Source organism: Hydra vulgaris, chromosome 08 (genome assembly GCF_038396675.1).
Source record: "Hydra vulgaris chromosome 08, alternate assembly HydraT2T_AEP".
Lineage (NCBI taxonomy): Eukaryota > Metazoa > Cnidaria > Hydrozoa > Anthoathecata > Hydridae > Hydra > Hydra vulgaris.
In genome coordinates this window covers 57855576-57867074 of record NC_088927.1, presented here as the reverse complement: position 1 = coordinate 57867074, position 11499 = coordinate 57855576, and the positions used below count along the sequence as shown (strand labels likewise).

General features: G+C 29.3%; 1 protein-coding gene across 1 annotated transcript; it reads right to left on the bottom strand.

Annotated features, from left to right (window-relative positions):
* Nucleotides 1-229: 229 nt before the first annotated feature.
* LOC136083480 (protein FAM200C-like) lies at nt 230-6851 on the bottom strand. The gene is made up of 5 exons (XM_065802881.1): nt 6797-6851; nt 6142-6400; nt 1362-1550; nt 809-1266; nt 230-714 (listed from the first exon to the last, which is right to left on the bottom strand). The coding sequence occupies exons 1-5, from the start codon at nt 6849-6851 to the stop codon at nt 230-232; spliced, it is 1446 nt and encodes a 481-aa protein (XP_065658953.1).
* Between the last annotated feature and the right edge of the window lie 4648 nt (nt 6852-11499).

Genomic DNA, 11499 nt, shown 5'->3' with positions numbered 1-11499 from the left:
ATTTTAATAATGTAATTTTTATTCATCAGGAAAACATTTTATTCAAGGTATTTTTTAATAGAATAGACTATCTATGACCCTAAAATATTTTATCTTAATTAATATATGATACAAAAACTGGTCAATGTGAATTCTGGCACTGCTTACCAGCATTTAATATCTGAAAATCTGGTTTAGTTTTTGATAGAGCACATCTAATATCTGCATCAATTTCAAGTCTATTTCTTTTTTAGGTTTTTATAGATAACATGGCTGAAAACCCTGCTTCACACAAACATGATGTTGAAAAAGGAATAAGAGCTTTAAGTGCAATTGTTGAACACAATGGATATGAATTCCTCATTTTCAACCAGAAGTTATTTAATGGTGTTATTTTGAAGTGATCCTTAGCAGTGGTATCATTCTTTAACTCTATAAATTCTTCTTGTGCTTCCTCATTCACATTTTTCACATCACAAGAAAATGGTGATATAATTACTTCACTGCTCAAAAGGTTCACATCTGGAAAATAGTTACCAAATTCATTAATCAAATTATCTAGGTGACAAAGTATTTCTATCTTTAAAACTTCGGGAAGCATGTTATTTCCAATTACGCTAGTTAAATTTTGAAACATTATCAAATTTCCATTATTGATTCTAGTCTTATACAGTTTGAGCTTTTCAATAAATGCCTTCAGTTTATCCGAGTGTGTAATGACATTACCATTTTTGCCTTAAAGTTGCAAATTTAACTTGTTAAAATGACCCACAATTTCCACAAGATAAGCAGTTGTTATTTCAAAATTGTCAAATTCAAAATATTCTACCAGTCCACTTTTCATTTGACAAATTTCCAGCAGAAAGCCATCGCACTGAAGTATAAAACAATAACTTATTGTGTTCAGCATCTAGGTCAGAACAAAATTTTGTAAAAAGTCGAGTGTTAAAAGCAGAAGATTTTATATGATTCACTAATTTGACCAATTGATTAAATACAGTTTTCAAACTACCTGGCAATGTTTTGGTTGCCAAAGCCTGTCTATGAATAAAACAGTATACACCAACTACATTTGGAGCAATCTCTTTTATCCTAGTCTGCAATCCAGACTTACAACCCATCATGGCAGGAGCTCCATCAGTAGTAATTCCTAACAAATATTTCCATTGTAATTTATTGTCATTGAAAAACTGTTTCATAATTTCCATAATATCAGCTGCTTTTGTTGTTGTTTCAAGGAAAGAAGAGAACAAAAATTTTTCTTTGAATTTATTATTGTGAATATACCTACAAAATACAATTAATTGTGCCATTGAACTTACATCTGTGGACTCATCCAACTGAATAGAAAAATATGGTGATTCTTTAATTTCATTAATAACATTTTTGTTCGAAGATCAGGATGGCACTTATTCAAGTGAATAGCAAGCTTTGAGGGTTTCATAGAGTCATTTCCTAGTACTTTATAACAAATAACACACTGTGGGTAGCAAATGGTTTCTTTTAGCATGTAGGTAAAACCATATTTCATATATTCATCTGAATATGACCTTTTTTTTACTTTTAGACATCTAAAGAATTTAAAAAATAATATAAAATAATGTAATATATTAACTCGAGATTTGTATAATTCATTTGAGAGAAGTATATTAACGACTATTCAAAGAAAATAATACAAATTACTTTCTTTCAAACCAATTAGTTAGAAAAAATATTTTTACCATAAGATAAGATAATTTTATATAGCATTTAAAATTTACGGATGTAAGAATAATATAAAATATCTATTGTTTCATAGTGGTCCGCAAGTCATTGACGGTTAACGTCGAATTGGCTTACACAGATTTTGTGCAACATATGTAGCCTAGCATGAATTACATTTTGAATTTAAGAATTATTTTTTTCTTTAAGACAGAGAAAAATATCAAAATTAAAAACTCAAATTTATTTTGAATTTACGTTTACCTTGTGGTCCGTTTCAAAAGTTCATATGGACCCCCAGGGGTCCATGGACCACCGTTTGGGAACCACTGATATAATATAAATATGTAATTATTTTTAATTATATTTAAAATAAGTTTTGAAGAAGCAGAGCACATCCAAAGTTTTATCGGCCATCGACTTATTATTTTTGTTGCAAAAAGACACGAAAAACTTCAAATTCCACACTGGTTCAATAGTCATTAAAAAATTATTAGCTTTTTGCAAAAAATCACCGCGTATTCTTTTATTTTCAAACAACAGCTTTCCGTTTGAACTTTCATTAACAGCCTCTTACATCGAATTGGTATGCAATTGGTATTACGCAAAAGGTTTGCAAATTTGCTATGAATCATGACAGTCGATATCATCAAGAATTAGAAAAAAGGAGCGAATCAAAGCTTTCTGAGTATATAGATTATGGAACAGATTTTCTTGTATCGGAGTTACCAACGCTAAAAGATCTTCTTTGATATGGTATAGAAAGAAACAATAAAAACGAATAAGAAAAAAGCAATAAAAACAATAGAATTTATCTGATTAAATACGTAATGAACGATGTTCACTCGAAGTTGATTGGTAAATGAATCCATGCAATTGCTTTATTTCTATATCCTGTAACACATATCGAACAACAGAAATATAAAATTACTGCGAGATTGGTGGATGATTGGAATGTAGCCAACCTGGTTGTTTAGGTAAAAGGAAGCTTAAAGGATAAAGAAATTCAAGACTAAACTTAACTGAATGGTAATTGCGAAATTATACTTGTAAAGAGAATTGCACGTTACAAAAGAAAAAAGATTCCTAAGAAAGAGTTTGTTTTTAGCTAAAATAACGACTACCGGTACACATCAAGTCGGATTAGCAGACTTAAAAGAAAAACAAAAAGCTAGATAAAATTGGAAAAGAAGATTGAAATAAGATTTTTTTAAATAGTAATGTTTTTAATTAATTATTAGTTAATAAATCAAAGTTAATTAAACTCCTTCGTAATATTAATTTTAGTTACATTACAAATATCTTCCTGCTTCGACGTAAAACTAACAAAATATAATTATATTCAAATAAATTTGACATACGGCCATTTGTATTTTACCTATGTTAAAACAAAACAGATAAAAAATACATTATTAAAACTACTTAGACTTTAAGTATTTTACAAACTTTAATGAAGGTTCAATTATTTTATCTATATTTAAAAAAAAGCGTCTGAAGAACAAATAAATAGAAGTCAGAAGAAAAGTTTGAATTTGAATTAACAAAACATTTATTACGAAACTACTTAGTAACGAATGTTGCATCACAAACAGCAATACAAAGCTCAATCAAATGTGTTGACAAAATAAAGTTCAGGAAAGTTTAAGAGGACAAAGGAACTATGAAAATTTAAGTCGCACACAGGTTTACTGAAGAACCGAGACACATCTTTTACCAGCTTAACCTTTTAAAACATCAATTAAGTGAAGTAGTTATGTCAATAGTTCGACGTTGAGCTTGGTACGCTTTCTCTGACTCCATGTTCTGCTCAGAGAATGTTGAGGAAAGACAGAACGTTATAGAGTTAATTAACGAAAAACTTGTCTGATAAAAATGACTTCATAAAACCTGATTCAAAAACACTAATACAACTAATCAACTAGTAGTTGATGTCTACTAATCGGTCAAAGTAAGATTTGATCTTTCTTTGACCGATTGACAAAAATAAAAATTGACCGATGACAAAAATGAAAAAAATGTGTAAATTTCGTTTTATTAAAACAATTATATAATAATTATAATAAAATTATAATAAAAAGAGTTCTTACTTTATTGATCAATAATAACAACTAAATAATGGATAAATGAATTTAGAAACTATTATAAAAGTTTTAATAATAATAGATAAAAAAAACTAAAAGAATACTAGAAAGATAATTAAAAGAAAAAGTTTAAGCCGTCAAAAATATGCAGCCAAAAGCAAATATTTATCATTCTTTAAAGAATTCTTCCGCAAACAAAATGATAATTCAAAATTTAAAATTCTTTTAAATTCGCGGAAATACGATCATCATAATTTCCGGTAGCTTAAGCAGCTGATTGCAAAGAGGAAGTAATGAATTATTTGCAACTTCTCATATTGAAACATTTTTTTTAATAAAAAAATTATAGTACTAATATTTTGTGTTATAAGTTAAAAAAAACAAACAATATTAATGTTTTTTTTTAAACTTAAAAAGTGTAAGCTTAAATGTAACCTAACGTTAAAAAAATCCATACTTTAAATAGAGTTACAATTACGTTTTGCTCGGTTATACTTTATAAATTTAAAAGCTTAAAAAAAATTCTTTTCCAAATGAAACTCAAAACCAATTTAATTATAATAAAGCTATTAAATTTATCATATCTTTATCAAGTTAATTAATTTAATATATCTTTATCAAATTAATTAAAGAGCTTAGTCTCTATTTGTAGTCCATTTAAGGGATTATTTATAGCTGCTTTACCGAAACTAGATAGCACTAAAAAATTGTTTTTTTGTTGTACTTTTCAATATAATTTTATATCTTTTATTTTGTTTTCGTAAAATTTTTTTTATTTGTTTTATTTTTTTTTTTTTAAGTGGTTTTAAAAGTTTGATTGTTTATGTAACTTTTTTAATTAGTACTTTTAGTTTTTACTACTATACCAGGATACATACACTATATAACGGGCGAGAATAAATTAGTTACACAAAAGTTAACTTGAAATCCATAATATTTTAATTTAGCATTCGAAATTATTCAAAAAAATTACTCAAAAAATTTACTCAAAAAATTTATTCAAAAAATATATTCAAAAAATTTACGAAAAATTACTCATAAAAATTGCTCAAAAAAAAACGTTAAACGGAAAAGAAAGGGCAGTTCTTCAATATAATGTCAAAAACTATTTTGTAAAAAATTCAAAAGTTACCAAAGTTGAAGTTGCTAACCATTATATTAAAAAAGGAATCTGTCGCAAAACAGCATATAATTATATCAATCAACACCTTACAGGACGAATATGAAAAAAAATATTCATATGAAAAAAAATCATTTAAAGTTGCTTTTAGCATAATTTGAATAAATAGACAAATAAATGTGTTTTAAAACAATGTTATTTACAAAAAACACCAAGAAATCAATATTTACATATACTCTTATTTATAAATAAGTAATTTCATAAATATATACTATCTTCAAATAAATCTCTTTAGTCTGGGATAAGCAATACGAGCAATGACAACTTAGTCATTGTTTTCAACTTCAACTATTTCGGTTGTTGGCCACATATAAATTTCAGAATAAAAATCTTCAAACTCCACTGGAATATAGGGTTGTAGTTTTTTTATGTTTGCCATTTTTTCAATCTTTATTGATACTTTAACTGCAGGTAAGCTTCTTTACTTGGAAAACATAAGTTTGGGAGACCTGTTGCTCTAAAAGAAAAGCTGTGATTCATTATAGAATCAATGAAATCGGCCAATAACCTTAGAAGGAAATGTTATATCATATGTGCATTGCATGAACTTGCTTATTGAAAAGTACTGCTTTTTGTCCTTTTTGACTTGCTTACCTTTGGCTTCATAGGAAACACAACTTTTTATATAAAACTGCGGCCACCACGTCTTGAAGTCTAAAATTTCTGAAGATTGAACTTTTTGTACCATAAATTTATCATTTTTGGAGGATGCGCTAATAAGGTCACATACTTAGTCTACTGTGTACAGCCTATCGTGTCAGTTTAGTTCTCGCTTTATTATACTGAAATCCATATCACATGGTAGGAAGGAGTGCCCTCCTATTGGGTAGAATTGCTGCTGCTCTACCTTCATTAAATAGTTAAATAGAAGGGAGCACACTACATCTGGACCCTTGCCTGCTGTGTTTTTGGAGCATTTAGGAACAGTCAGTTTTTGGAGCATTTAGGAACAGTCACAGAAAAAAGGATAACACTTAATTGAATGACGAGTAACACGAGAATGAATTTTAGTAGATGGCACCAGAGACGCTAGCTCTTTAGAGCAGTGCCCATTATAGTATTTGTAGAAAAGAGAAAGAGAAGCAACATTACGACAATGTGATAATGGTTGGAGCTTGGCTGCAAGACCAGGTCGAACTATGTTTACAATGCGGCCTTCCAAAGGAAAGATTATAGTTTTCTTTAAAGTAGTCAAAATACTTTGTTCCTCCAAATTTTATTGAAAAGTATTTCTCTTTAAACAGCCTATACAAAGTTTTAACATTTAAAGTGGCATCTAGATAGCATATAGGCTTTCCAAGATAATGGTTTTCTTTAGTTGGAAAGCTTTCAATGTGCTGTCTGATGAAAAGTTTGATTTCTTCAGACAGTACTTGTCTTATATGACGTCCTCTATTACCCACTGGGCTTTTCGCAATCATTTTCAAAGCTCGCAATCTTTCAACTCGTTTTTTAGTAACTGCATGAAAACATAAAAAAGCTTTAAAACAAACCGGCATTTGATCAGAACCCACCATAACGTGATACTTAAAGGTAGCATTTTTTTTTTTTTAGAACTCTCTTCCTTCCTGGGTCGTCTCTGCTTTACTTTTTGGGAATCAATAAAGGATTGTAGGAACAAATCTTGCTCATCTTTAGTGTTGAAGGTATGGAAATGGTTTAATATATCCATTTGATCCTCTTCATTAATAGTCTCAAGACAGTTGTTTCTCTTGCAGCCAATAGAACAAAAAAATATTTTATACTGTGTATTATGTTATACATTATGTGTATTATGTTATACAAGTTCTACCAATAAAAATAAAATTGTAAAACTGTAAAACTATTCAGTAATATTGAATACAAAATAACATACCTGCAGGGGATGCCAATACACTTTCGAGTTTTAGTATTTCCTTGGTAGTTAACATATTCTTCACCTTTTATTCTGGCAATCTCTATAATGTTTCTCAAAAACTTTGATCTGATTTTCTTTTCTTTGCTGAATTTTTTTCAAAAACCTCATCACGTTCATCTGAATTTATTTCCATATTTCCTCACTTAATTATGATATAACATAATACTAAGAAAACAAAACATAGAGTTAATTCATAAAGTTAATTCACATTTAGGGTAAGCTATATATAGTACAATATACACAAGACTAAGAACACAAGACATAAAGTTAAAAATAAATTTAATTCCGATTTAGATTAAGCTATACAGTACAATAACATAAGACTAAAAACAAAAGACAAAAAGTTAAATATAAAGTAAAATTCCTATTTAGTTTAAGCTATACGATACAGTAAAATAAATAAAAACAACAACTGCTCTCTGTTGCAGTCAATTGCGCAGTTCCGTCTACAGACGGCATAGGATGATTTTTTATGCTAAAAGGGGGTAAGTCAGTGATATAACTCCTTCTATCATGAACAGCTCTACAACTGATTCCAGTTACTGGGGTAACCAAGCGTCTGGCATGTCTGATTTTATCATAAATAGTTAAAACTAATTAAAACATGAAAACCATTATTAACTCAGTTTTCAATTATTGTGACTTATCCCCTTTTAGCATGACCCGATTTTATTGGTCTTATCCCTAGCGCCTTAGTCTTTACAGTAAGTATAAGACAACAAAATCAAAAAACGTAACACTATATAATATAAAATGTTTTTCTTAATACTTAATAAAATAAAAATCAATTGGTCCTAAAGTCCTACTTTAACTTTTCGCTTTTGCATTGATTAAGAAAAATTTAAAAAAAAAGAAGAAAAGAATATAGAAAGAGTATAGAAAAAAAGAACATAGAAACTATATTACTAAAAAACATGCAAGCAAATACGCATAATCCTGAAACTTTTCTTTTACACCAGCATATATCTTAAAATATGGGAATAATTTTTTCAAACCATAATTTTTTATATATATTTTTTATAAAAAAAAAAAAGAAGAAGATTTTAAGCAATAACAAGTGGCACAATACTTTTCTAAGGTCAAGCCCATAATGACAAACGTAAAATTGTTGGGTAAGTTTAACAGTAGCAATCATTAAAACTTCAGAAAAAGCTGAACGCTATGTCGTTCATCAGTAGTCTTTGCTTCAATTTGTTCTTACAATCATTAAGCGTAGAAATTGTTTTAAGTTCATTAGTTAATATTTTATTCCATAATTTCAGCCCTCTAGTAATAATTAATAATTCAGTTGCCGCAAAACAACTTTTGGGTTGAATATAACTGAAAGTCTGGTTAATTATCTATTCCGATTTATTTTGAATAATGGGTAAAATATTTTAGGAGATATATTTTTATTAATTTTAAACATAAATATAAGGATTTGAAAGACATTTAATTGATAAACATTCATTATATTTGAATTAACAAAGAATGCTAGGGTGTGTGGATAACAGCCCACATTGGAAATGATTCTGATTGATGGCATGCTTTTATTTATTAAACATTTTTTTTTTTTTAATTTGTACTTACTTTATTTGTGCCAAGCAATATTTGTATAATTAAGATGGCAATGAATGAACGAGAAATATAACTTGAAACAGCTTGATTGATTGAAACAGCTTAAAGCTTTTATAAATAAAAGCTTTAAGCTGTTTCAATCAAGAAAATCGAATTTATCGGATTTATGGGATGTCAAAGAGTTATTTACATATTTAAAATACTCCCATATTTCAACTAGAAGAAAACAGAAAGAAAAGATGTAAACGTTGTCCTCAATTTAACCCAAGTTTTGCATGTTATTTTTCACGATCTGTTGCCTTATGCTTTGGCAAGCAGAAGGTAAACTGTTCTTTAAAATACAAAAGAGTGTAATTTGTGTTCTGCTGACACATCTTTTTGCCTTTTTTGCCTTGATTTCAATTGTTGTTTTGTAGTACTGAGATGTTTTGTTGTTCCAGGGTTTTGGAAAATTAATTTGCCTTAAAAAAGTCGAGCTTCGGTTTTGTTTGGTAAATTTTAAAAGTGAACTTGCCACCCAATACTTTGAAAGGTAATAATCGTGGGTCCGCATTCTTTCAGTGTCACAAAGAGTGTTTTAAGACTTTAGACGGATAAAAAAAGTGCAAGTAAAAAAAGGGCTTATCTACCGACCGGATTGAAATTGGTATTTTGCAAAACTTGTCAACAAATAGTACTATACAGACGTTTTATTACCCATTCAGGAATGGGCAACACCTTTGCCAGATGCCGTTTGACATTGACATTGTTTATGTATTTATCATCATTGTCTTTTTTTTTTTTTTTTTCTAATATTTATTGTTGCTTTTTTTTTCTTTCTTTTATTACAAAATAATAAATATTTACAATTTTTTCTTTTAAAATTACATTAACTCATGTTTTATAGTCTTACAATTTATATTTTTGCAAATGTTCGTAAATATATACATTTTCTATTTTTAATTTATTTTATTATATATTTTTTGTATTTTTTATTTTTATTTTTTTGTGTTTTTTGATTTTTCATGTTTTTGTGTTTTTTTATTTTATATTTTTGTGTACTTTTTGTTTTTTATTTTTTTTGCCGTTGTGCAAAAAGAAATTGAGAGTTTAGGTTAGGTTAAAAAAAGGGGAAATTCTAAAATAGATTAAAGAAAGAATCCTAGGAAAAAAAGATTTGTATCAAAACAAATAAAAAAGAATTACAGGACTTTTACATAAACATTACGTTACGAACACTATAGATAAACACTTGTGTATTAAAATAATATTTCAAAAAAATAGGGCCGGCAGTGATTTGCTAATCATATATAATAACAATTTTGTTGTATAACATAGAAAAAAATTTCAAGAGGGAAGAAAGTCTTCACTAAACATACAACGAGCCGTTGTTTTATTTTAGCTCATATGCTTAGTTTCAGATTTCTATTCTCTATTTGACAGAAAACATTTTTAATACAAAAATACTCACAGAAAATGTCCGCGGTGTTTCTACGGACATGATAATTATATTTTAACGTATAATATTCCTGATGTTCCTGATTATTACCCTGATCACTGCCATTGGGTCAATTTTTTTGTAACTAAACATGTGGTGGCATCTACTGTTCCGATAAATCGAATTTATCGGAGAAAAGTTATTTCGGGATGTCAAGGAATTATATACATGTTTAAAATACTCCCAAATTTCAACAGAAGGAGGACAGTAGGCAAAGATATGGATGTTGTCCTCGATTTTACCACAAGTTTTGCATTTGTTATTTTTGACGATCTGTTTACTTGTGCTTTTGGCTAGCAAGGCCGCAGAAGGTAAACTGTTATGTAAAAAACGAAAAAGGATGTTTTGAGTCGGTCCGCATGCGTGGGAGGTGAAGTTTTTTTTCCAAATTTGGGTCCTCGGCATTGTTGTTTTTGTTGAACCGTTCAAGAAAAGTTCTGCGGGCACGATTGTCTTTTTGTTTTTTGCCAATTCTAAGTAAAAATATTTTGTTGTTTTTTAGGGGGATGTTAAAAAGGGACCCGTTTTTGCCTAATATTTCGATTGTAGTTTTGTAGTATTGAGACGTTTTGTTGTCCCAGTGTTTTGAAAAATTGTTCTGCTTTAAAAAGTTCCGGCCTTGGTTTTGCTTCGTAAATTTTATAAGTGAACTCGCCAACCAATACTTTGAAAAGTAGTAATAATCGTGAGCTTTGTCCTCTTCACATTCTTTCAGTTGAAAGAGTGTTTTGAGGCGAAGTGCAAGACTTTGCACCTTCGGTGATAAAATTCCGAGACCCCTTTTGACGAGTAAAAAAAGTGTCTCTCTTTTGACCGTATTGAAATTGGTCTTTTGCCACAGATTTTCGAAAATGGCTCTGTGCAGACGTTCTATTGCCCATTCAAGAAATGGCAGCACGTTTGCCAGAAACCGGGTACATTTTAGGATCAAAACCCCCAAGGGCGAGACCCTTGGTTTTTGAAGCATTGATCACTAAACCACTTGCCTTTTCAAACGGTTTTATTTTTTTCGAAAAAAAGCGGACCGATTTTACGTCCCTGGCAAAAATGTTCGAATCGTCTGCTTACTTATTTGCGTACGTATGTATTTTGAGGGGTTTAGGTGTATAAGGTAACAGGAAACCTTCTATTCTGCTGTCCGCTCTGATCACCAAAGCGAGAGCTTAGACAACAAAAACGTACAGCAAGAGAGTTAGGGGGTTGCCCTGTCTAACTCCTTTTTCCGTAGGAAAGGCAACTTTAAATTTTTTTAAATAAAATTTTTTTATTTGGTAGATCCTCTATATTTAGCAGAAAGAGGGATGTACCAAGTTAAATGGTTTCAAAGCTAAAAGTTTTTCATTAATGTTTCTTATTACTTTACACACAGCTCTAGCCTTGCTGCAGAAGATAAAGAGGTGAAGAGTGTCATTTTTTACAACTTTTGCACTTGGAGTTTCCATGGAATTGCTCACGTTAAAGTTTCCAAGTGCTTGATCCCTTAGCATAAGACTCAAAGTTCTGTTCCCATATTTGTTTTCATCGGATTGATTTTTTGAATTTTGCCTCCATTTGAGTTGAATTAGTTTAATGTTCATGTTTTCTTTTTGTTCAGAGATATGGGTTTAAATATATTTTTGTTTTTTTT

Excerpts from the sequence above, each read along its gene's own strand:
- LOC136083480 (XM_065802881.1), bottom strand. The coding sequence starts at position 6,851 with ATGTTAACTACCAAGGAAATACTAAAACTCGAAAGTGTATTGGCATCC. Across the intron at positions 6,401-6,796 it reads TGTATTGGCATCCCCTGCAG|TTACTAAAAAACGAGTTGAA; the intron begins GTATGTTATTTT and ends GTTTTCATGCAG. Across the intron at positions 715-808 it reads GTCAAATGAAAAGTGGACTG|GCAAAAATGGTAATGTCATT; the intron begins GTAGAATATTTT and ends TGCAACTTTAAG.